The 27500-nt window shown below is 36.7% G+C and overlaps 2 protein-coding genes across 3 annotated transcripts in view; one reads left to right on the forward strand and one right to left on the reverse strand.

Annotated features, from left to right (window-relative positions):
• The window catches only part of qrfprb (pyroglutamylated RFamide peptide receptor b), a gene marked incomplete at its 5' end in the record, with an annotated part of 14548 nt that extends 6376 nt beyond the window's left edge, over window positions 1-8172 (forward strand). The window contains 4 exons of the mRNA XM_081392686.1: window positions 1204-1265; window positions 2772-3007; window positions 4153-4250; window positions 6521-8172. Of these exons, the coding sequence (XP_081248812.1) occupies window positions 1204-1265; window positions 2772-3007; window positions 4153-4250; window positions 6521-6921 (797 nt within the window). The 3' untranslated portion in view covers window positions 6922-8172. The remainder of the gene's footprint in view (window positions 1-1203; window positions 1266-2771; window positions 3008-4152; window positions 4251-6520) is intronic.
• An 11-nt stretch (window positions 8173-8183) lies between these two features.
• The window catches only part of polr3a (polymerase (RNA) III (DNA directed) polypeptide A), a 39539-nt gene continuing 20222 nt past the window's right edge, over window positions 8184-27500 (reverse strand). The window contains exons 18-32 of one of the 2 annotated variants that reach the window (XM_081393684.1): window positions 27460-27500; window positions 26562-26699; window positions 25060-25230; window positions 23122-23235; window positions 21236-21271; window positions 20345-20431; window positions 19595-19677; window positions 18106-18276; window positions 15418-15511; window positions 14257-14349; window positions 12691-12855; window positions 11392-11556; window positions 10485-10616; window positions 10274-10406; window positions 8184-8855 (exon numbers count right to left, since the gene is read on the reverse strand). The exon at window positions 27460-27500 is cut by the window's right edge and continues 78 nt beyond it. In XM_081393684.1, the coding sequence (XP_081249810.1) occupies window positions 8707-8855; window positions 10274-10406; window positions 10485-10616; window positions 11392-11556; window positions 12691-12855; window positions 14257-14349; window positions 15418-15511; window positions 18106-18276; window positions 19595-19677; window positions 20345-20431; window positions 21236-21271; window positions 23122-23235; window positions 25060-25230; window positions 26562-26699; window positions 27460-27500 (1772 nt within the window). In that variant the 3' untranslated portion in view covers window positions 8184-8706. The remainder of the gene's footprint in view (window positions 8856-10273; window positions 10407-10484; window positions 10617-11391; window positions 11557-12690; window positions 12856-14256; window positions 14350-15417; window positions 15512-18105; window positions 18277-19594; window positions 19678-20344; window positions 20432-21235; window positions 21272-23121; window positions 23236-25059; window positions 25231-26561; window positions 26700-27459) is intronic. The other variant, XM_081393685.1, reaches the window with a different exon arrangement.

Genomic DNA, 27500 nt, shown 5'->3' on the forward strand with positions numbered 1-27500 from the left:
CTGGTTAATGTCCTAATTTGCAGTGTCACTGATTGGACAAACGCCGCACACAATATTTGACCCTGGATCACGTCACCAGTCTCGAGTCGCACGGGTATATCTGTGGCAATAGCCAACAATACATTGTATGGGTCAATATTATTGATTTTTATTTTATGCCAAAAATCATTAGGATATTAAGTAAAGATCATGTTCCATGAAGATATTTAGTAAATTTCCTACCGTAAATATATAAAACATGTATTTCTGTGAGTGAATGCTGCACAATCGCCAACATAAATGTAGAACTTTAGAGGAGATTTTCTCAATGTTTAAATTTTTTTGCATCCTCAGATTCCAGATTTACAATAGTTGTATCTCGACCAAATATTGTCCTATCCTAACAAACCACACATCAATGGAAAGCTTATTTATTCAGTTTCAGATGATATATACATCTCAATTTCAAAGAATTGACCCATGTGACTGGTTTTGTGGTCACATGTGTTTACACAAGGCTGTAAAACTGCACATCCTCATCGGTCTCTCCAATGTTTTCTGTCACTGTTCGACATTTTCTCCCTCAAACGCTGGAACTACTGTTTACACAACGTTTCCGTGACTGTCCAAAGCTCGTGATTATGAGGCACACGATTCTCAGTCTGTCGTTGCCAATCATCTAGCATCATTTTACACTGTACAAGTTTAGCACTGCAATACGGCTTTGACGGTGCAAAAGCGGAACGACGACAACCCGGGTTTAAGCGCAGTGTGAAAAGCCTTAAACATGACTAGATTAAAAGTACAAGACTGAGCTTAACAGCTTTAATGAAAGAAAGAACTACAATGTCATGAAGCATTGCGAATCTAATTAAAGAGATTTTCTTCGCAGAATCATGGGTAATGTAGTATTTCCACCAGGAATTCTACCGTTTAAGATGATTACATTACAAAAATAACTAAATAGCATCAATTCACAGTAGGCCTGTTATCATTAAAAAGCAATTCCCCAGTGGAGAAAATAACAGCATAAAAACAAATTGTTAAATGTAATCTCTCCCTGTTGGGAAATACAGAACTAGCTTGTCATTTGCATGTGCAAATATGAGCGGTTCCCTTGAGGGCTTTTCCTCTGCTAGGTTGGAGTATATGCAGCTGTTCTTCATTAACATGATGGGCTCATGGGAAAAATCCATTAATATCCAGGTTTATATACATGTGCAGGGCTGGTGTGGATCGCTGCGGTCATGGTGGGATCACCGATGCTGTTTGTGCAGCAGTTAGAGGTGAGTGACTGATGAAAAGAGCCACACAAACTGTTTAACTGAAATCACTGCAAGTTAATCACTGTTAACTGAGAACATTTAACAAGGCTAATTGCTTTGACACACGTGAAAATGATGGTTTAGTGAAGCTTGACAGAGTCCGTCAGCTCATTAAACACGCGATGCCACATCACTGTCCTTGAAATCAGCGGAGATGAAGCGCACACAGTAGAAGAGATTCACTCGAGAGCGGTTCATCTTACCGCAGGAGTTCATGCGTTATTCATTGATTTATTTGCGCTGTCAACATGTTCCCACTCATTTTACTTCTGTAATGTGATGGATTTGCAAACGAAACAGAAAAATAGCAATGCAAATAACTTGCTTTCCCTTCAAAATGCCTTTTATTTACTGACATAACTGTGGGCACATGCAATTGCATTTCCTAACAATGAAAATCCAGTGGATAAAATCAAGCTTATTGTCCTGAATAGTATGGAAACACTTTGATCGAAGCCTTTATGTATAATGCATTATATTAGCATTCATAAAGTACGTTGTAATGCATTGTTTTCATAAATAATTCAAAATGCATTGTAATATTTGCAGATTACATCTGCAATTGGTTGTTTGTTTCAATGCATTATACTTTCTAAAGGTGTAACATTGAGTAGACGAGTATTATAATGTATTATAACTGTGGTTAGAATTATTCATGAGATCATACAGTGCATTATAAGGCATAATAAATGACAGACAAGTCATCATTACTCACCCTTGTGTCCTTCAACGCTGTCGGCTGATGTGCAAATGAATTTGAAGAACCTTAATGCCGCTTTTTTCCATTTAACGATGTCTGTCAAGTTTGGAAAGTTACATAAAAGTTTCATAAAGCATCATAACAGTAGTCTAAGAGTAGCAGTACTACAAATGCATGATAAAGAAGCTGAAAATTAGAAAATTCCAGATTTTAAGTTTCTAAAGTTAAACCTGTGTGGTTTGCAATTGAATTTTGGATTTCGAGTATTATAATGTCTGTAAATTATAATAATGTAAAATCCAAAATTCAATTGCAAACCACACAGGTTTAACTTTAGAAACTTAAAATCTGGAATTTTCTAATCCCTCCAAAAATTGAAATCCAAAATTCAATTGCAAACCACACAGGTTTAACTTTAGAAACTTAAAATCTGGAATTTTCTAATTTTCAGCTTCTTTATCATGCATTTGTAGTACTGCTACTCTTAGACTACTGTTATGATGCTTTATGAAACTTTTATGTAACTTTCCAAACTTGACAGACATCGGGTATAGTATTTCGAGTATTATACCCTCCAAAAATATCTAAACGTTTACAAGGATTGACATTCAGAGAGCATTTCTGATTGGCTAAGACGACACATATTTCAGACAGTAGGGAGATTGTATGCATGCTGCTCTAAAATATATTGCCTACAGCTCCTTTAAAAGTCATGCATGCTTTGTATGAATACCAATAAGGTTTCCTCTGTTATCTGTGTTCCTCAGGTGAAGTATGACTTCTTGTACGACCACCATCACGTGTGCTGTCACGAGCGCTGGCATTCGCTGGTGCACCGCCAGGTTTACACCACCTTCATGATGGTGGCGCTGTTCCTGCTCCCGCTCGCCGCCATGCTCTTCCTCTACAGTCGCATCGGCATCGAGCTCTGGATCCGCAAACGTGTGGGAGACTCTTCGGTCCTCAGCGCCATGAACCACAGGGAGATCAACAAAATCTCCAGGTACACTGAGAAAAGTGACAACAATAAAATAAAATTAAAATCAACATTTATATAGTGCTTTCATATGCACTAACATGTTCCCAACCTATTTTACTTCCATAATATGATGCATTTACAAATGAAACAGAAAAATAATAACAAACGACTCATTTTACCCAATAGCATTCCATGTTTCCTTAAAATCAAAATCCAGTGGATAAAAATCAAGCTTATTTTTCTGATTATGGAAACAATTTACTTAATGCATATAAAGTAAATGCATATTTAACCCTTTATGCATAATGCATATTCATAATGCACGTTGTTATGCATTATATCTTTTAATAAATAATCATAACCAGATTACATCTGAAACTGGTTGTTTGTCGTGTTTTAATGCATTATACTTTCTGAAGGTGCAACAATGAATAGATGAGAATGATAATGTATTATACCTGTGGTTACAATTATTCACGTGATCATACGGTGCATTACTAGGCATAATTAATGCATTAAAAAGGCTTTTAGTGTTTCCTATATTAACTTTAGTTCAAAAGCTCATCTCTTTGCATCATGAAAAACGCATTGAGTGAATACGACGAGTTTTTCTCGTCAGTTACTTTTAAAAGTAATGCGTTACTCCCTAAAAAAGTTACTAATTGTGTTACGGAAATGGAACGTGTTTACGGTTATGGGAAGTAAAGTAATGCGTTACATTACCTCACCTGAGCTGGACTTGTTTGTTTTTTTAATTACAAAATATAAGTAATTCTATTTTTGGCAAATGTAAAGGCCCTTTAACACCAAAAGTGAAATACATTTTTTGCTATAAGGGTCAGCAGCAAAGACACTGGTTAATAAAGTGAGATTAAATGCATAAAGTATATTTGTATTATTTAACATTTAATTAATCGCAGGTTTCCATAATATTCTGAAAGTGCATTTCACTGTTTTTATTCATTTTGAGGAATACTTTGTTTTTGTGCCAATGAGAGGAGTAAAAATAACGGGAAAACAAAGTAACTTGCATTACTTCTTAGAAAAAGTAACTCAGATACTTTGTTGTGAATTTAAAAGTAATGCGTTACTTTACTAGTTACTTGGTGGGCAAAGTAATCTGATTACATTGATATTACAGTAACTTTCCTTTTTTGCTGTTCTAACAGGAAGAAGAAACGTGCCGTCAAAATGATGATCACTATTGTGCTTCTGTTCACCGTCTGCTGGGCGCCGTTTCACATCGTGCACATGCTGTTCGAGTACAGTAAGTGTGTCATGGCCGTTTACTCCACAGAGCGTCATGTCAATGCGCTCGAGAACTGAACGCATCTGTCCTCCTGATCCAATCATCTCGCACCGGCTCCGTGTGAACAATCTGAACTGCACAAAAATTACACAAAGTAGTGCTTTACTCACCATTCAGATTCTTTCCATTCCCGTGGCAGATCAGTGTAGTTGCGATAACCTGTTGCTATGTGCCATTCCAGAGACTTCTGGGTCGCTCGTTCTCGAGGCTGAACTCACAATCACTGTTAACAACCCGGATGATTGATCATTAGACCAGAACCACCCACAGGGCACAGGGTTAAAAGGGTCAAATATCTCCACTCTATTTGATTGCATGCCTCAATCAAACACCACTACACGAATATAAGTTCAGATATCCCTGAAAACGTGTTCTGGGTAACTACAAATAGGCGTCTTAAATCAGGCACGTCCAGGTGGTTTTAGTGACGAGCAGGTCTAAATGTTTCGGCTACGGCTGGTTCGGATCTACAAATAGCGTTTATCACATTTTTTCTGGTAAGGACACAGTATAAAGCGGATTACTACAGACCTGCAAACTCACATCAGGTGAAAAAGGTGACATGTTTGCAGCTTCATGACTGGTTGCATCTTCCCCCAGAGTTTTGCTGCAGGGAAAAAAAAAACCCCAAACATTTATTGACACAAATTTCTTCATTGGATTTGATTTTGATTCAATATTGATTAATTTGGTGCCTATCAGGTACAGAACACGGCAAATATCTCTCAACTAATGCTGTAAATTATACAGGGAACTACAGTTGGTACGGCATTATAATATTAAAGGTTCAAATTAATTGATTTGTAGAACACTTGCATATAAAATTATAAAAGTGTCTATTTTCACTAAGTTTAAATAACCCGCCTTGTTGGCAGAGGCCATTTACACTAACCCCGCCCACTGACGTCTGATTGGTCCAGACACAATTACGGAAGACTCTTGATTGTCAACAGTAGCATTAGTTCAGGGGTAAAGGCGCGTGCCAGAAAGCTTTTGACCCAAATTTACCAGAGTTTGAATCCGCCTTTAGCCAAACTCACTCCCTTTTCCCATCACATTTCAGATTGGACAGTCATTTATTTTCAATAAAAATGAAGAACATATTCGAAAAGTGGAAATAAAGTGTCATACATGATTATCGGTTAGGGTTAAGTTTAGGGAAGGCTTTATTTTCCCAATAAGGCATCATCCATTTTATAATTTTAATAATAATTTATAATGTTATTTTTGCATAGCGTTTAATGTAAACAACACTGTGGTGCAAAGAGTATCAGCAACTATAAGTATAAATAGCATAAATAACTATTTTTACAGTGTAAATAGAATCTAGTTGCCATTTACACAGTGCACACAGCCACTGCCTACAAATTAAATAAGTTTATATAATAATTTTTTAACGACAATTATGTTTCTACTTATTTTTTTATATCAACATTTAAATGGTGGCTGTCATAAAACCGATTTATTCAAACATACATTCAATATTGAAGAACAGGATAAGTAGAAATACAATGAATATGCAATATAGTGCATTTATTTAGCAATAAAACAAAATAAATAAAACATCAATATGGCTATAAAAAAATTATTACTTAAAAAAATTGTCACTAAATAGAAAAATAATATTTGACTGTAAAATAAAAAATAGTTATGAAAACATAATATTAGCAATGATCATTTTATTTTTATATTACAACCATATAATTACAATACGAATATTTATGACTGTTTTAATTTTTTAATTTTCAAATGTTCATCAAAACCTGCGGGGAGCCCTTAAAACTTCTCTTGTGCTAACACTGGAAAGCAAATCCACCTTAAAAGCAACAATTACGGCAACTTTACAGAGAAAGTAAAAAACATTCGACACTTTTAAAGTCTCCAGTCTGAGAGGATTGTAAAATAAGCATCTGATGTTACTGTAAACACCCATATTTTCACAGTTTAAATAGACATGTTTATGGTAATTACTTCACTGAGCTCATTGTTTCTGCCTTAAATTACATTGTTTAAATGAATAGATTTTTCACTAACTGTGATTTGTATACATTTCTGAAATGCATAACTTAGACAGTCACCTCTGATAACAGATCAAATAATATGGAATATTATATAATAATATGGACTCATGCACTTTCAGTAAAGCTGCTTTGAAACGATGTGTATTGTGAAAAGCGCTATACAAATAAACGTTAATTGAATTAATTGGCTGTCCGTTCTTCATTCAGACGACCTGGAGAAGAACTACAACGAGGTCACGGTGAACATGATCATCGCTGTGGTCCAGGCCATCGGCTTCTCCAACTCCTTCAACAACCCCATCGTCTACGCCTTCATGAACGAGAACTTCAAGAAGAGTTGCGTGTCCACGCTCTCCTCTTACCTGAGGCGTCCCGGCCACCAGGGCGGCGCTATACAGCGGCCCAACCTCAGCGTGCACTTCTCCAAACACCTCAAAACCGAGCCCTTCAGCAGCAACACCACCAGCGGGAACACCGAAGCCCTGCCCGCGCATCAGAGCCGAGTGTTGACCTCGTCACAAGATCTGGAGATATCCACCGCATTCGCGGAGCAGAGAGGCAAAACCGCTACATGCCAGCTGCCTTCGAGCAGCTCCTGCGTGACATAAACTCATTATGACATTTGCAGAGGATCTCAGACATTGAGGTGTTCTTGGCAAGAAAAACCAGCCTTGAGATAATCTCAATACTGCTGTCGGATGAGTTCGGGATTTCAAATCCGTGATGGGAGACGCAGAGAAAGACGCCCTAGCGCTAGTTAGCGTGCAGAACAACACAATGACCTCACTTAAAGGAGTAGTTCACTTCAGAATTCAAGTTTCCTGATAATTTACTCACCCCCACATCATCCAAGATGTTTCTTCAGTGGAAAAGAAATGAAGGTTTTTGAGGAAAACATTCCAGGATTTATAGTGACTTCAATGGGGTCCAACAGGTTGAAGGTCCAAATGGGAGTTTCAGTGCAGCTTCAAAGTCTCGACACGATCCCACGAGGAATAAGAGTCTTATCTAAACAAAATGTGTCATTTTCTAAAAAAATAAACATTTATATACTTTTTAACCACAAATGCTCATCTTGTGACACACATTACGTAATCTATATTATTATATATATGTATAATGTACCATGTAATGCATTGTATCTTTACATAAACAACTGTATACAAAGTTAAAATGCATTATGTTTGCAGATTACATCTGAAATTGGTTGTTTCATGTTTTAATGCATTACACTTTCTAAAAGTGCAAGAATGAAGAGATGAGTATTATAATGTATTATAACTGGGGTTCCTTTTCATGCAATCATACAATGCAGGGTGCATTACAATTCATAACGCGTTAAAAATACCCATATAATGTCTTCAAGTAAAGTGTTGTGAAGTTGTGAGTGTCAGTGATGTTCACTTGAAGCGGGAACACAGGGTAAGAGCGCAAGATCATTTCAATAGATTGATAGAAGACACTGTAAATACTCCATTGGCAGCTCTGATCTTTAAAGTCTGTACTTTATATATAAAGATATTATAAAGAAATGCTTTAATTTGATTCTTTCAGAAGGATTAGATGAACAGCTGGGACTGTTAAATTCTTCACGCTAATGTCAGTGTGTGCCATCGACAGGCTGAAGATGTGCTCGTTAAAAGCTTGTGTTTTCCAGAGCATCTGGAATAGTTTAATGCTCGATTACAGATGTATTTAAGGGCACTTATGCTCTGATGGAAAGGAACAGGCTGAAATCATGCACCTTAAAATCACATATTGCGATGAATCTTGATGTCGAACAGCATGTAACGTTCAGACTCTCAAACAGCATCTGACACATGTGAACTTTTAATAATGCACAAAAAATAAATCAAGTGAAACAATGTGCTCCTGACTGTTGTCGTAATGTACATTTTATTCACACCTGATACATATTTACAGAATACATGTATGCCTGTTTCCAGCAAACACAGCAGCTCAACGCAACACAACCAAAAAATGCACTTTCAATCACATATATTACATTTAGTATAATATATTGAGTAAATACTAATCTTTTTTTTTTTTTTAAATACAAGTGCCTTATTTAATCTGATTTTAATCTAACAACCAGTAAAGAACATAATCTTAGATGAAAATCATAACAGGGCCGAATGTTTGCAGGGATCACCAGAAAGGCCCAAGAGTCTATTATCATAAAGATAATAAAAAACATCAGTGATCTCAGTCTTGAAGGCGATTCATTCACTGAATCATCATCATCATCATTATCATCATCATCCCTGCAACTTATTCTCACCGTCTCAATTGGGAACACCAGATTTGGCAAGGCAAAAGGCCTCAAGGCACAGACTGATGTGAACGCAGCAGGAGATGTGCAGTAAACACTCCTTACGCTGGACATCTGAGCATTACTGGACCAGAGGGATGTGGAAATCAGGACTGTCGAAGAGCAACGGCCTGCGGGGGGGACTGGGCTCCTTCGAGGCGCTGTGCAGGAGTTTGAAGAGTCCGGTGCCGATGTTCATGGGGATTCCCATTATAATGCACTCGGACACACCTGCAGGACCACAGGACGAATGACTGATATTCACTTGGGTTATTCAGAAATAGGAAACATACACACGCGAGAACACCAGAACGTTGCTATGGTTACCGCACTGTCAATCATCACAACTTCAGGAGCGAGTCGTGTGTCGGACACACAAGGAATGATCATTTAGAGTTGTCACTCCTGAAACTTCACAGTGTGTGCATGGCCATAAATGAAATAATAAAGTAAAAATATACCATAAATAAAAATGTTAATACACATAAAATGTAAATTGTGCACAATTACATGCAACTAACCGTAAACCACGCCCCAAGTTAAATGTATAATAATTACAGTGTAACAAAAACACCTTAAAGTGTAACCTAAGAATTTAATAAAAAATAATCAATTTCAGTTTGCACTGCTTAAAAGAACTGCAGGGTGAATCATATTTCTACATCTAGGAAAATATATATTTTCTCACATTAAGGAAATTAACAATCACAATTGCATTAAGATTAAGATGCTCAATAGACATGATTTAATTTGAATGAAATTATTCAAAATAAACATACTAACATAATGATAATACTTTACAACAAGGTAACTAACAATGAGCAATACATTTAGAGTATTTTTATTAATTTGTTCATTGTTAGTTCATGTCAGCTCAGGTCTATTAACAGATATTGGTAAGTGTTGAAATACTACCAACTAAGATTAATAAATGCCTTTCATAGTTAGTTCATGGTAATTAACATAGTTAACTAATATTAACAAATGAAACCTTATGGTAAAGTGTTACTGATATAATAATATATAAAAGTTTAACATATTTTAATCTTTTTCCACCTCAAATAATGGTAATAAGAATTAAGCCTGTTTTAGGACCTTGTCTGCAGTCTTATTCCTAATTTATTCTTTCTTTATAAATAAAATCTACCACACACACACACACACACACACACACCCTGGACCACAAAACCAGTCACATGGGTCAATTTTTTTAAATTGAGATGTATATATCATCTGAAACTGAATAAATAAGCTTTCCATTGATGTGTGGTTTGTTAGGATAGGACCATAATTGGTCGAGATACAACTATTGTAAATCTGGAATCTGAGGATGCAAAAAAATCGAAACATTGAGAAAATCTCCTTTAAAGTTGTGCATTTATGTTGGCGATTGTGCAGCATTCACTCACAGAAATACATGTTTTATATATTTACGGTAGGAAATTTACTAAATATCATCATGGAACATGATCTTTACTGAATATCCTAATGATTTTTGGCATAAAAGAAAAATGGATAATTTTGACCCATACAATGTATTGTTGGCTATTGCCACAGATAAACCCGTGCGACTCGAGACTGGTGACGTGATCCAGGGTCATGTATATACATCCACACACAGATTGTGCGTGTTTCTGCTCATCACTCACCGCAGACCGAGTCTTTCTGGCCGAAATACGCAGCATCGAACAGATGATCGGCCGTCTTCTCGAAGGACGCCAGCATGAGGACGCTCTCCTTCATCTTCGCCAGACCGAAGCGAGTGATGCCCAGAATCTCTCCCTGCGGCCCATAAGAGTCAGAGTCGCTCTCGTCTCCATCATCATCATCATCATCATCATCATCACTTCACAAGCTCACCTTATAGGACATGAGGTCCGCCAGAAGCATGACGTGCCTGCGGTCGATGCTCATACCGTGGTTTACCATGGTATACTGGATCTCATTAATGATGGTGGATCTCGCTGCTTCGATGCCTATCGTCTTCTCGACCTGATGACCCCAAACACAGCCATCACACACACTCAGACACATATAAGGCCCTACTGACAAATTATGAATTAATAAATCATAAGTTGGCTTGTACAGTTATTTAATTATGATATGGACTAGCGCCACAATTTCAGAAAACTGACAAACTATGCACCCAGAAACTCTTCACGACAACCCGTCAAAATAAGTCAGTTTTGAAGAAATTATGACAGAAAGATAAAGTATTAAAATTGTACCGCAGAATGTACTTCTACAAGAAATAATTATAAAATGATGAAAACCTAATTGTTTTAAGGAGTGTCTCTTAGTTGCTCTTCCATGTTTTTAACAGTTGTGCCAAAAAAAATATTGTTAAATTAATTGTTAGTTTTATGCCTTCATTAATAATTTATAATAAATATGAAAAATCGATAATACATTTTAAATGACAAATAAATACATTTTAAATAAATCTCAATTTAAATACATATTTTTTTTAAATCATAAATCCTGAAAAAATAAGACATTTCAGAGAAAATATAAAACATTTCCTAAATACCTATTATTGTATGAAATTGTTAAATTGTTACATTATGAATTCAATTGATTAGACATGCTTTTTAAATATTTAAATTAAAAGCAATAAATCGGAAATCAATTTTGGAAAAATTATGGAAAAAATAAAGTAGATTTTATAGGGCCCTGAAAAATGAATGTAAAGACGATTATCATTATCATGTAAAGACTGAGGTTTAAAAGCAAACGCTGCGTGAAGCGAGTCAGACTGGACCGGTACCTCGTACGTGTTGTTGGATGTTGTTCTGTTGCCGTTGACGCCGTGTGTTGCCATGACAGCCCTGAGATTGTCTCCCTCCACCAGCAGTTTGAACTTCTTTATCCCGCTCTGCTCGTCAATGTGGATCACGGCACGCGCCACTTGAGGGATGCCCTGGACCACCACCTACACACACACACACACAACATATTTACAAACTTTTATGTTAGATGCGATTAATCGATTTCACAGCACTAAGCCACGTATAATATTCGCTTTTATATTTTCAGATTGCATTTTAATTTTATGTGCTTTTGTCATTTTTTATTTTTTTATTTTTTATATTTAGCTTTAAATTTATTTTAGTTTCAGTAATATCAGTAATTTTTTAAGTTCGAGTTTATATCGAATATTCATATTTTATTTATTTTTTAGAATTTCAACTTTAATTCGATTAACAAATAAGTTTTAGTTTACAATAAGGTTATATGAATGTGTGTATGTGTATGTATGTATATGTATGTATGTATATGTATGTATGTATATGTATGTATGTATGTATGTATGTATGTATGTATGTATGTATGTATGTATGTATGTATGTATGTATGTATGTATGTATGTATGTATGTATGTATGTATGTATGTATGTATGTATGTATGTATGTATGTATGTATATATATATATATATATATATATATATATATATATATATATATATGTATGTATGTATGTATGTATGTATGTATGTATATATATATATGAATGAAGACTTCAGATGCAAAAGTGCCATCTGAAATTGAATATTTTTTATCAAGCTTGTATGTTTATGTTCAGTAATTTCACTATAATGACCTATTAATTGTCATTAAAGTGAAATTACTGAGCTAAAATATACGAGCTTGAAAAAAATACTAATTTTAGAAGAAAATTTCAGATGGCACTTAAGAGGCTTTTGCATCTAAATATATATATATATATATATATATATATATATATATATATATATATATATATATATATATATATATATATATATATACACTGAACATTAACCCTAATAAGATTACAGAAATTAAATTAAAGAATTGTTCAATCAAACCTTGATCGCCACTAATAAATATGACAAAATAAAAGCTAGCATTTTGTCTTTATTCTATATACTGTTAAAGCTTGTGTCTCCAGGTTGCAATCATGATTCCCTTAAAAGAGACAGAATCTGATTGGCTAAATGAACTACATCACATGGTCTCTCAGCATCAGTTATTGAACATCAGATCAGTGTTATGTCAGCGTGTGCGAGTCCAACAGTGACTGACCTTGGGAAGCTCCTGTTTGAGCGACTGCAGGACGTAGTACATGGAGCTCTTGCTGTTTTCTCTGGGCGACACACACACCACGGCCTCTCCGTGAACCGCGATGTCCCCCGGCTTCACACGCAGCTTCGACGTGCAGATGGAGTAACGTACGGTCTCTGCGTTCACCTGAACAGAACAACACAGCTCTATAACCCTCTCTGAAGATCATCATCATCATAAGCCCTATTCAGACGGGATTAACTTTACAAGATCATTCATGAAAAGTATAAGACCATGAAGAAAGTCATCGATCACATGGTGTCGGATTTCCTCCAGTCGTTTGACGTCGCCATTGAACACAACAAAGAAGTGGAGTCACTGCTGGCCAGAGCACAGGTTATTATCCACCAATCAGGAGATAGGAAAACTAAAGCCCTATTCGGACGGGATTAGCTTTACCAGGGTAGATGGAGTAATGTAATGTTACCACAGGACGTCTGTAATATTAATGGCCAGTTCGCACAGGATAAGAGATCTCAGTAAACTAGCAGAAGTGGGAGAGTAACTCGATTTCGTCATGTGTGTGTTACGCTGCTTCCTGATATCATGTGCGCAAACACATATAACCTATATTTATATATATAAAACAGTTGTGTCCGGTCGGACGATGTATTAATTAACTTCAGATAGGATTGTGTTGGTAATAGGCTCTTATCTAACGCTAAAAGATGTTTTATGCCTCTAACGAGTGCTGTCGATCTTCTCTCTGATCTGAATGGGGTGTGTGTGTGTGTGTGTGTGTGTGTGTGTGAAACACTTGAGTTTTGCCACAGACTCGTCCCAGCGACTAGAACGCAGCTGATGCTTCTTCAAGCGTCTCCATACTTGAAAACTGTGGAAAACTACTTTTAAACTGGAAATATGGAATATTTACGTACATATTTACAGCGGGTGTATTCGCACCGGATTAGTGTCACCTGAGGGAATTTTTCCAGACCTTTTTACTGAAGGTAGAAGTCACTGTAATCTTTACTGACATTGTCCGTCATGATCACTGAGATGCACATTCAGACAGAGAAGCTCTGGTGTTTAATCCTTTACCCCGACTCTCTCCATGTTACACTAGTCCCGTCCGAATAGGGCTTTAGTGAAATAATGAGAGAGAGAAATAATGATAATGGGTAAACTAGTCAAGTCAAGTCACCTTCATTTATATAGCGCTTTTAACAATATAGACTGTTTTAAAGCAGCTTTACAGTGATAACAGGAGATTACAGTAGCAGAGATTGTTTAGGCTTTACAGCAGCTCTAGAATAAAGTTATTGTCCAGTTAAAGTTAGTTTTGATTGATTCACTTCCGTTGCAAAGATCATTAGTTATTAACTTATGGGCCGCTTAAACGACAAAAAAAAACAAAAAAACAACAAAAAAAACATCATCTCCGCGAAACTTCAAAAACGCAACCCTGTGAGAACGCTGACGGCGTGCACATGCGTATTACGTGTTTAGTCTATAGATATGCGTGTTTAATATGTATGTGAGACTGATGTGATGCTAACAGGTAGTTATGATCAAATGTGCCGTTACCTCCAGCCTCAGGAGACGAATCCTCTCTAGCGACAGTTTCACCAGGATAAAACAATCATCCGGCAGGAAAACCTCCTCGATGTACTCCGAAATCTGACAGAAACAATCAAACTCAGTGATTCAGTTGAAAACAACAACAACATACTGACTCCTGAAAACAGTGTGAATGAGCAAAACTACATATTTCCAAAACTGAGCTCTTTGCAAAGCATTCTGGGATTGAATTTTCCACAAAGGCTTGAGAAATGGCATGCTATTCTGGGGGGTTGCCAGGCGGATTTTAATTTCATACTGACAGCCCTAACTAGAGCTGGGTATCGAGTTCGATACTTTTTAGGCACAGTCCGAATTTCTTTGATTCCATCGAGTATCAAAAAACGTCTTGTCGTTCGGTACCAAATATCGAGACCTGAGGGTTAATCTCATCAGTGGAGCCGCACGTCTGACAAAGAGACGCAGAACATGCAGGATTCATATTTAAATAGTCCTTTTGTGGTTTAATATTCTCACTTTGACAACATTTAATTGAGAGAAACCATCATCACATCACAGAAGTATCTCTACACGGCAACCCGCCAAAATAAAAGTTTGGTTTAACTTAAACTGCGACAAATCTACTACCACCACCACCACCACCACTACTAATGCAACACAACAGAGGTTTACTGTTAAAATTATAACATGGAAGAAAATTTGGTAGTAGTAGTAGGGTTTGTTTAATTTTCATTTGAATAAAATAATTTTCATTTTGAATTTAATTAGATGTTTTTTATTAAACCATTAAAATGGAATATAGACAATAAAGCAGAAAGCAAAAACAGGGTAAAAATAAAATGAAATAACATTTTATTTAACCATCCAGAAAAACAAAACAAAAAAACAAACGAAATCCAGAAATATTTAAATGGGAAAACCGGAATTAAACTAGTTATCTGGTAAAGTGTGCTTATCCTTAAGGACGGTTTTCCCTCTTCACATTAATGAAACAGACTCTGCTATAACATTATCTGATCATAAAATTGGTATCGAAAAAGGTAACCGTTATCGAAATCGATATTGAACATTTCTGAGCGATACCCAGCTCTACCCCAATCATAAAGCATGAGAAATATCAATAATAACGCAGGCTTTAGTGAACAGCAGAGGTCACAGTGCGCCTACCTCTCCCAGAAGAGTTTTCTCAATGCGACCCTTCACCAGCCGAGCGAAATCTGCATCATCATCACAGTCCAGGCTGGCACTTATGATGGGCGTACTGAGACACAGAGACACGTTAGCACACGCGCACACACACAGAGACTAGTGAGGAAGAACTAGTCACCACAGTCATTAATCATCTCTAAACAGCAGCACTGACACTGTGAGGGACACACACACACACACACACACACACACCCTCTGATTGACAGGTGTGTTTTCCTCCTCCAGGGGTCGAGATCAAACTCTAATGCATTGATGGCTCTTACGGTCTCCTGCACATCTATCATCTACAGGGTCTAGAAATGTTTCAGGTCGCTATTTTCGTGAAGGTTATTTCAGGATTTTTCTGACAGGTCTGTGAGGTCGATTTATGGTTTATCATCTGTGCTCTTAAAAAAATACTGTGGCATTTATTAATATCATGGTATATTAGATGGTAATACCACAGCACTGGATTATTCAGAATGATTAACATATTCATGTACTATATAGCATTTAAGTGGAACTCAAAGGTATATCAAAGAATCTTGAGTTAAAAAAAAAATAGATATAAAATATTTTAGAGATATAGATGAGAAGAAAAGCATAATTATAAATATATATATATAATGTATAATGTTTATTCATGATTATATATATATATATATATATATATATATATATATATATATATATATATATATATATATATATATATATATATATATATATATATATATATATATATATATATATATACAGGGCTTGACATTAACTTTTTTGCTCACTAGCCAATGTGGCTAGTGGTTTTCCAAAGTTACTAGCCACACAGCATTTTTACTAGCCACATTTTTGTTGTTGTGAAATTACCTGATAAAAGTTGACTATGGCGTGCTAAAATGTACTTGAACTAGATTTACAACCCTTTTAAATGTAAAACCACTGTGTACACCCAAATCAAGACTACATAAATATATAACAATACAGGTCATTATCATTAGCTCTGATAAGGTTGTGTGTAAAGCTCCTTTTTAAAATAAAACCATGTATTATGTATTATGTCGCCACATTGCTCCACCGGCAAACGACATAACTCCAGCAGGTTCTTTGTTGTCTGTCACTAGCGACAATATTCATTAGGGCTGTCAAAATTGCTCAAAAATGACCTTCGAATATTCCCTCTAAAAAAAACACATAGCTTATATTCGAACTATTCGAACATCTGGTTGCGCATTTTGTCAATGACGTGCATTACGTCAATAACAGGACAAATTAATACAAAGAGACATAACTACTTGTATAGGTAGTTTATTTAAGTTTAAACATATTTGACAACGTATTACCTACACGAAAACAAGGAAATCAACTAATGGCCAAGACCGCAGACCTCACTCACTCTCGCTCGCTCACTCGCAGGCACTCTTCATCTCTCTAGCCCTCACACTCAACACCAAACGCGAATAGAGCATCTGGCGCGAGTGTAAAAACGCGTTTACGCGCGTCTGGAGGTCTTGCGGCGCGAATGAGGCGTCACGCGCTCTGTGCATAACAGTTTAAAAATGAACAACAACAATAAGCGAATGTTGAGTGCTGATCAAGAGTTTAATGCAAGCCATTTAAGGTCGCGACTCTTATATAGCAGGCTTCATTCAGTGATTGAAACAAATATTATTAACATTGATTGAAGTTTTACAGTAGCCTATATATAATCGACATTGAATGCTCCGAGCGAGCTGTGCTGTGGGAAACATGGAACTTTTCCTTGACATGAAACGGTAAATAATCAAACCAGTGGAAGCCTGCAGTGCATGAAACTGCTGTATCTAACCTACCTTATTCATGCAATATCTATTCAGTCAGTACAGTAGCCTACACTTCAGTAATGTTTCTGTTTAACGTTAAATAAAATGACCCCTCAGGCAGCGCGCCCACTCACAAAGCAGACAGCCGCGCCTCTGCTACCGCGGGCGTTTTTCCACATTCGAATATTAATTTTCACCTTCGAAATTCTGTTTTTTAAAACTATTCGAATATATATTCGAATTTAGAATATTCGTTGACAGCCCTATGGGAGTTGTAGTGTCGTAGTGTCACACTTATTTCAGATGCCTTTTGAAAAGACTACAATTATTCAACCCGCCAAAGTGGCTAGTTGGAGTGACTGTGTTACCCGCCACGAGCAAAATCCACCCGCATTTGGCGGGTTGGCGGGTGTTAATGTCAAGCCCTGTATATATATATATATATATATATATATATATACACACACACACACACAATTTTTATGACTTTTCCAGTCCTGGGGGTTATAAATATTACAATTAATAATTTATACATTTTATATATTGTAATAAATGAAAAAAAAAAAAAAAAAAATACTGTAATAAAATACTACAAAATGTATTGCTTTAATTTTCAGGCCTGAAAAATAATTCAATTTATATATAATTTATAAATATAAAAAATAATTTATTTAAATATAAATAATAAATAAATATAATAAATTTATACAATTATATTACTAAATAATAGTAATATAAGTTAAAAGCGATCACTTCTATATATAATTTTAAAAGTATAAAAAAAAATCATGCTCTAAAATTTTTTTCCCCCCAATTCCCTGATATCTCCAGGTTTCCACATCACATGTATCCGGGTTTGTGTAGTCACCTGATGTTCTTGGACGCATTGATGATCTCTTTGATTCTCGGGACTCCCAGAGTGATGTTCATGGAAGCGACTCCGGCGAAGTGGAAGGTCTTGAGGGTCATCTGCGTGCCGGGCTCCCCGATGCTCTGGGCACACAGCGCTCCGACAGCAGAGCCCGGCTCCATCTGCGCCCTGAGCAACACACACACACCTCACAATAAACTTCACAATAAACTTCAACTTTTATTTATTTATTTATATAGCACATTTAAAAGGTGCTGTCTGTAAGAATGACAGCTAGTGACACCTTCTCGGTCTGCTTTCAACTCTCTTAAAAAATTACCTGTTTTCTTTAGCATATTGATTCTTTTCTTCGAATGGTTTTACTAATTTAGATTTGAGTCTGATACTGTTTTGCTACTCCTTATGGTTACTCTCTTCTTAGCTATGTTGCTCTTTTATTTTGTTTTATTTGTTGTTATGCATGTTACATCTTTTAATCTTGTTGTTCTGAAAAGCACTTTGTTCTGCCTAGTCGTTGTTGTAAATGTGCTAAATAAATAGAATTTAACTTGAACTTGAACTAGTGGCCGAAATCGGTACTGCAGTCAAAATGAAAAATATCAGAGATCGTTGTTTCCCCGCCTCCTCAGACTCGACGGGTTGCCAGTTTAAGGACACACAACATGAACGAGCAAAAATGACAACGAAAGCCGAGGAACCTTACAGACTAAGTTAATGAGTTGATTTATCCGCGTTGTAATATGCTCTCGTTCATCGAGATTTTTAGCTGGATATCAAGGCTTTTTAGGTTGTGTGGAATCTGCAATCTCTGACCCAGTTTGTTTGCCCGTTTCCAAGGCTGCAATACGCTGTGTTTTCCTGGCAACTCGGGATGTCAAAATACTATTGGGTGAACTGGCAGTGGGCGGAGTCACACAGACCAAAACAAAAACCAGTTGACAACACTGAATGTGTAAAATCATAAGTAAAATAACTGGCTGTAGAAGTGTTTTTCAGAGAAACGAGTTTCAGAGTTTCCTAAATATCTGCAAACAGATTATGATATTTGTATGGTTTAGTAGAGTAAAAAAGTTACATATAGCATCTTTAATGGCAATATTGTTGCCCAAAGAGCGCCATGATGCATGCGCGGGAACTGAGATGACGACGTCCAGACATTTACAAGCTTCTCTCTTCTTCTCAGTTCTCGCGCAATAAAAGTCTTACGGGGTTGGAACAACATGAGGGAGAGTAATCACTGACAATTTTCATTTTCGGGGTGAACTAACCCTTTAAAGCATTTCTGTACATCAGCGAGTTCTCAGCTCTGTTAATGCATCTCTAGATCTGATCGGAGTAAACAGCAGTCGCAGTATCAGCTTTATCCTGACAGGGTCGGTAATGGTGAAGATGTTTTTCTGGCCAGATTAAGCTCAGCTCATTAGATCAACATCTGCCATTACAGCGAGCGCTCATCCGAAACTGTGAACCGCTGTGTGTGTGTTACCTCATATATTTGTCTCTGCAGGTTTCCAGAAACTTCTCCAGCTGGGTCGGAGTGATCCTGTCCAACTGGTACAGAACTTTAGGCTGTAATGGATCAGAAAACAGGCCGTCAGACACTCCCTCCCTCCCTCCCTCCCTCCCTCACTCCCTCACTCCCTCCCTCCCTCCCTCCCTCCCTCCCTCCCTCCCTCCCTCCCTCCCTCCCTCCCTCCCTCCCTCCCTCACTCACTCACTCACTCACTCACTCACTCACTCACTCACTCACTCACTCACTCACTCACTCACTCACTCACTCACTCACTCACTCACTCACTCACTCACTCCCTCCCTCCCTCCCTCCCTCCCTCCCTCCCTCCCTCCCTCCCTCCCTCCCTCCCTCCCTCCCTCCCTCCCTCCCTCCCTCCCTCCCTCACTCACTCACTCACTCACTCACTCACTCACTCACTCACTCACTCACTCACTCACTCACTCACTCACTCACTCACTCACTCACTCACTCACTCACTCACTCACTCACTCACTCACTCACTCACTCACTCACTCACTCACTCACTCCCTCACTCCCTCACTCACTCACTCACTCACTCACTCACTCACTCACTCACTCACTCACTCACTCACTCACTCACTCACTCACTCACTCACTCACTCACTCACTCACTCACTCACTCACTCACTCACTCCCTCCCTCCCTCCCTCCCTCCCTCTCTCTCTCTCTCTCTCTCTCTCTCTCTCTCTCTCTCTCTCTCACCTCTGTTGTTCCATTGTCATTGATGCCGTACTTGTCGCGTGTCTTTTTGATTCTCTCCGAAATTGTTTTTATGAACTTTCTGATTTCCTATAATTGAAAAGAATTTCAAAGCATTTAGACAGCAAAATTACATTTGAAAAATGAACCCAAAATTCAATGCAGAGCTCATCACTGCAGCAAAATCATTTATACGAATTCAGCTCTGCACAAAAAGTTACAAAGATACTATTGGATAAATTTCACAGATTCTATCAAATATCTATATATATATATATATTTTAGATATATGAGATGATTTAGATATATATTAGATGAAACTTTATAAGAAATGTTCATGTTAATTTATTAAAAATTCTGCCATCGCAACAAATGGAAAATAATATTTAAAAAAAATGGTTTACATCAAAAATAATTAAAAGGCCAAAAAAAATCACATAAAAATACTCTCAAATTACAACATTTTTAATAAATACTACAATAGTATATAAAATAATACTAAAATAACACTGATTTATAATGACTTAGAAAATTATTAAACTTCCAAAAAATGTGTTTAGTTATCATGAAAATAATAAAGCAATGCAATTAAAATCTTAAAAAACACTTTAAACAAAATAATTTATTTTAATTTATTTGGGGTGAAACATGAGACACTCAGGAAGCAGTGAGTCGCATTGAGGCATAAATCTGCAAATTCACATAAACCTGAAAACCTCTAATGATCCGGACGGCCGGTTTGAAAGCGTGCATCAGGATTAGTGTGTGTAGATCAGCATCAGCACATCAACACTGGTTACTACTGTAGTCATGCTGAACTAAACTCACAACTGACTCTCATATAAAGACATTAATAAACTCAAACTCAAACGTCATGCTGATGCCATACAATACCTGTAAATACTTGTCACTGCCAGTGTCTGTCAGTGCCTTTAAATGAAACACACAGACACTGAGCAGAAACGCTTCAGTCATTCAGTTTCATTTAAGCGGCTGAATGCATACAGGAGAATCAATGACTATGCAAAATAAACTAATAAAATAATGCTTTTTCAGTTGTTACCTTTTATGCAGTATTAGAGCTGACTGTGAATGTAAACAGACTGCAAAGTTTTTGTCTCCTAAAAGAAAGAAGTGATTCTGAACGCCTGAAACGAGTCGTCGGTAAACCCAGTCTCACTTCCTGCTGAATCTACGTAGCTCTGTAACTAATTTGCATAATGCCAGCCTGTGGTCTTAATTTGGCTGAGCAGCGTCTCTTAGCTCCGCCCTCAAACACTGTAGTGTATCTGAGACTGGAGAGTTTGGTTCGTGTTGTTCATGTCGAGCCATCGTCACTGTTCGTATCACTGTGATCAAGAGCTGAGATTCAGATATGATGAGCGTTTTGATTCCGACCAATCACAACAGACTGAGCCATCTGACCAATCAGAGCAGAGCAGCATTCAGAGAGGCGGGGTTTAGAGAGACTGAATCTGCAAACGAACTGTTTCAGACACTGAGAGAAAAGAGCTGATGCTGCAATGATTATTATTAGAAAACTAAAGTGTTTTTTGACCTTGAAAGCATGTAAACTTGTAGACTCCAAAACAACATTAGGAACATTTAACAACTGCATTTATATGCAACCTGGACATTGACGGCAGATGTTTAACCCATTTAGCGATGAGCTTTATTTGAGAGATTCGTGTTTAGGCAACAACACTCTTTATCGCGACTATTTACACAATGCATCAGTGTTGTTTAAATGCATCCTCATGCCACCTCTCATGAACCGTAAAACCATTCGTTCTCCTTTATGAGAGTCTAGGGCATCTCCGCTTGGAAGAGACACACATTCATCTGAAGGACTTTGATAAACTGAGCACTCAAACAGTGAAGAGCTTTAGAGGACCGACAGGCACTGCATCAAATGAGAAAGGAAATGTTCTTTCTTTATATGTTTTGTCCTCATGTGAAGATTGTCATTCATTTTTCTACTGTCTGATAAATTCTGTAGGGTTGGATGTTCAATTCATACACTTGGGAAGTGTGTAAAATCAGAGCTGTGGATCATAGTAACCATGTCAATGTGAGGAAATCAAGAACTTCATGAGTTAAAGGAATAATTCAATTTTCTCACGCTCATGAAATTTAATTTCTTCTGAGAAACAGAAGTTGTTAACGTTCACGCTGCTGTTTTCCTATATAATGAAAGCGAGTGATCTTTTTAACAATCTTAAGTAGTTTGTATTTGTCTTACCTACATTAGGACACTATGAATGCACCTAAAAAATACAGGATCAAATCATTAATCAAAATCGAATTGAATCGGATCGAATCATTCTGAATTGGCAAAAATATTTCCTGAATAGAAAACCTATGAATTGTGAATCGGTTCACTGTCTACCCAAAGATTTACACCCCTTATAGGAGAGCAAATATATTAATAAAAAAATAATTTAAATAATTAAATCCCATAATTGCAGAAGTTTCAATAACTGAATGTTTTTCAGTGTTTAATATATTTTGGGGGTTTATTATTATTATTTAACACAACTAGAAAAAATTATATTCGTCATTAAAATTTCCATGACTTTTCCAGGTCTATAAATAACACAAAACAAAAAATGTGCTCAATATCAGGGTTTTTCAAGGCCGTGGGAATTCTGGTTCATCAATAAAAATTTTTTATAGTTGTTGCACCTTTTTAGTGATTATTACTTTTTTGTGCTCTACTGAAGAAATCAATTCCATACGGGTTTGGAACGACATGAGGGAGAGTCTGAAGTCCGTCTCACCTCCAGAAACGTGTCTCTACAGCAAAGGAAGTCTTTTCTCTTCATGATGGAGTCGGTGGTCAAAACCAGCTCGTTTCTGCTCAGCGCCGGCTCACCCGGACAGCCGTACACCGCCTGAGAAAACACAAACCTGAGCATCAGCGTTCAGAGGAGCAAGAGAGAGGATGATGATGTGTCAAGTGCTCTTCAGCCTTCCCACATCCCAGCATCCTCAAGCACCATTTCAATCAATTAGACTCCACAGATAGTAGTGATCAGAATGTGAAAGAGATGAAAAAGGCCAGAGGTGATTGTAGGAAACTGACGGCAGAGCACAACTCTACCATTTCATAAATGTCAGCTCACATTTGAGAAGAGACATTATAATCCCAGAATCCACTCTGATTGCTCATACACAAGCAGACTAGCATGAAACAAGACAAACAAGTCTTCAGTTCCTCTGAAGAAAATGTGGCTGATGCATTTAGGCCCTAAAATTTGTACAGTAAAATGTACTAAAGTAGTAGAAATAATAATTTTTATTTATTTATTTATTTGTAAGAGATATCAAGTGCTTTTATTCATGTTTTAATTTATATAGTAAACCTCTCTTGTGCAGAAGTTTATAAAAAAAAAAAAAAGTTAATACAATCATTTACACTTGTATTTATTTTTAAATACAAATTTTTGTGTAAAGGTATTGTTATATTTTCATTTGATTACATTTTAAAAGATTGGTTATATTGTAAAAATTGTGTGAATTTGATCACCAGGGTTAGGCAATTTGATGATAAATTTGTATTAAATCATAAAACAGAAAAAAAGCAAACAGAATTTGAGAAAAATAATTATATATATATATAAATATATTTTATATATTATATTTAAATATATTAAACTGTTAGTTTTATGAATTCAATTGATTTGGTGACCATTAAAACGTTATCCAGACAAATAAATAAAATGGATTCCATAAGGAATTGCCGAAACAGAAAAAATACAATTTTGTCAGAGCCGCTTCAAGTTTATGACATGACGGAAAACACTGTATAATCTAACCAGCTAATTTAAATATGCAAATTACATTTATATGCAAGATTTTCAGTGAACTACTTAAATTTGGTCTGTTCCTCGTACAATTTGAATTATGAGGTAAGATTATATAACAGGGTTCCCACAACTCGGTTAACTACAAATTCAAGGACCTTTCAAGGACTTTCCAGGTCCAACACCCTCAAATTCAAGGACTTACTGCGGGGACTTACTTCAAGGACTCAAAAACTCATTGTGTTACCTTGTAAGATGCATTGTTACAGTTTTCATGTGTCAAACTACTATGGAAAAAAGCTTTCTCTTATCTTTTTTTTTTTTGCATTTATTTTTGGCCATATGACAGATCTGATAATCTATTCGTCATATTTCTGTTTTACATAAAACTGAAGAATATTCAGTACATCCTATACCGTATTCTAAAATGATCTGATATTAACTTATCTTTTTAAAAGAGCTTAGGCTCATGTAACTAGAAGTTTTGTAATATGAATATGCTTTTAAGTTTTTTCTTGCCTCATGGGTTTACATTATCTTAAAGTAAAGCGATTAAACATTACATTAAATAAAATATTTGGGCAAATGCGTGTAACTAACGTAAAACAAGCCAGCTAGTGTGCACAGGCCACGTAGTGTTGGCGAAATAACACATTGGCGGACCGGAGGGAATAATATGGATTTTTTTCAAGAAAACTTGATAAATTCAAGCACTTTCAAAGACCAGTCTCTATGTGTGTTTATTTTCAAAAACTCCCCAGGGCCTTGAATTTGTTTTTCTATCAGATTCACAAACTTTCCAGGATTTCAAGGACCCGTGTGAACCCTGATATAAAGTAATTTAATAAACAAGTTTGTTTATCATGTTTCACTGGACCTAACAGGTTTCTTTGAGAATAATCTTTGACGTACTCTGATGTTGTCAAGGACTCTTTTGAACTCCAGCGGCTCATCTTTCCCCTCCATGGCCGCGGGATCGAGTCCGTCTCCGCCGTAGATGAACTGAATGATGTCACCGGTGGAGCTGCGCACCGTCAGATCGTACTGAGAGCACAAGTCCTCCAGAGACTTCACCAAACGCCTCTGTACAACACACACACACCATTAACACACTCCACCCCGTCTGAGCAGAACTAATTCCTTTCTCAGATCTCACTCGTTGTTGAAGACAGTTAGGAAAATGCAGAATTATAAAAAGGTAGTTTTGCAACGACATACGGGCAATTAAATGACTGGCTAATTTTTTTATATTTGAACTTAAGCTGGAACATTGATAGTTTACGTGCATAAATGAATCCATAACTTATTAATTGATCATTATTCACCTTATTTTGCAACACGGAAGTGTGTTTTATGTGATTGTGCAAGAGTTCTGATTCACTAGGCTATAGGTAAATGGTGATACTGTTTGCTCTACAAACAAGTGTTTATAATTATGACAATACATTAAAGTCCCCCTGTAGTCAATAAATTTAATGTTTGATCACCAAAATGACATATTTAAACTTTTTTCATTGAAAAAAAATTCTTCATGTTTTAAAATATCTTGAATGTAGCTCGACACCCTTGCCTCATTTAGTACGCTTGGTTCTATGAATATGCAAATGAGCCCCGCCTCCACTCAGCTCAGCTCAGCTCAGCGATCCACTGGTTGGCGATCACACGTTGATCTGATTGGTTACAAGCAGGGTTTGAAATGAACACCCGACAAACTTCAAAATAAAAACCGTAAAAATGAACAGTGGCGTGTTACTTATGATGTTTACTCACTTTGCTGGGGAAGTCTGTATAAGACAAATCTGTGCAGATTTAGCGCAAGTATTTCGTGAGTCATCATGATTTATTAAATACAGCGTATTGTGCAGAATCTGCTCATATCTGGCTTACTTGAACACACACTTCACTACGCATCAAATAACAGCGCGCTTGTTCATGTGCATTGAAGCAACAGCGAAGATTAAAAAGCATTTGGTTAACAGAAAACATTGTTATTTTCCAACATCCTTAATTTTTTTGATGTTCTTTATACTGTATTGATCGGTCCACCTACAACACATTTTTGGTGATGAGAATGAAAGAGGAAGGGAGGAGATGCTGGAGGACAGTATTTAGTTTGAATAAGAAATCAGTGAGTGAAAAAGTTCATTTCAAACCCTGGTTACAAGGTAGTTTGTGACGTCAGAAACACCAGCGATTTCAAAGCGTGTTTTTGAGACTGTCTTTGGTTCACTGCAGTTTTAAGGAGGAAATACTCAGCAATGCTGTTGACTTATGAATTTACACACGGTTTGTCTTAAAGCGTATTAAAAACACCATATAGACACATAAACAGCATTAAAAGCTTGATTTTCACCACAGGGGGACTTTAAAGTGGATACAGGAGGCAAACGGACACGCTTCAGCTGCTGTGGTACCTGCATGTACCCCGTCTCTGCTGTTTTCACAGCGGTGTCGACCAGCCCTTCTCTGCCAGCCATCGTGTGGAAGAAGAACTCAGTGGGCGTCAGACCAGAATAAAAGCTGTCTGCCACAAAGCCCTTCGCTGCAGGGAGCTGAAACATAAAAGAACAAATCACACAAACATGTTGCTTTTATTCCACACAGCCTCTAATTTGTGTCTTCTTTAACCTCTGATCACTTTCAAAAGTTCTGAAGCATTTCCTCCAAACAGAATCATAAAGCTTGATGAAATATTCATCGGTACATAGTGTGATTTTACGACGGCAATGAAAACATGCAGTTTTTGAACAAAGAGTTGCATAAACCTTGGAATTAATCATGCAAAGATTGCTAAAGTCAATTAAATGCATGCATTATGCACCTCAAAATAAGGAAAAACTAATTGTTAAAGTTACTAAATAAAGTTTAAACGGCTTTTATAATCTCTCCTGTGCAACGCAACGATTGGCTTTTTATAAATTAAAAATAAAATAAAGTCAAGCACTTTCAAGGATCTGTATCTATGCATGTTTATCTTCAAAAACTTTCCAGGGCCTTGATTTTTTTTTTTTTTAGATTCACAAACTTTCAAGGATTTCAAGGACCCGTGTGAAAACCTGTTGCTAGAAGTCAATTAAACACATGCATGATTTCTGACACCTCAAAATAGGGAAAAACTGATCGTAAAGTTATTAAATAAAGTTTAAAGCGAGTATAATCTCTCCTGTGCAACACAATGATAGGCTTTTTTTTATTACAAAAAGCATTTATTTGAAATCATCCCAGCGGACAAAGGACAAAAGTTGCAGTAATTGAAGGATCAAAGGTATGAATGGCAAAGAAGAGCTGAAGACTCGAGTTGCTCCTTCTTACTTTGGAGTGCTTTTCAAAGTGAGGCAGCGAACGGTTCTCAA

The sequence above is a fragment of the Scardinius erythrophthalmus genome (genome assembly GCF_964197995.2).
Source record: "Scardinius erythrophthalmus genome assembly, chromosome: 18".
Classification (NCBI taxonomy): domain Eukaryota; kingdom Metazoa; phylum Chordata; class Actinopteri; order Cypriniformes; family Leuciscidae; genus Scardinius; species Scardinius erythrophthalmus.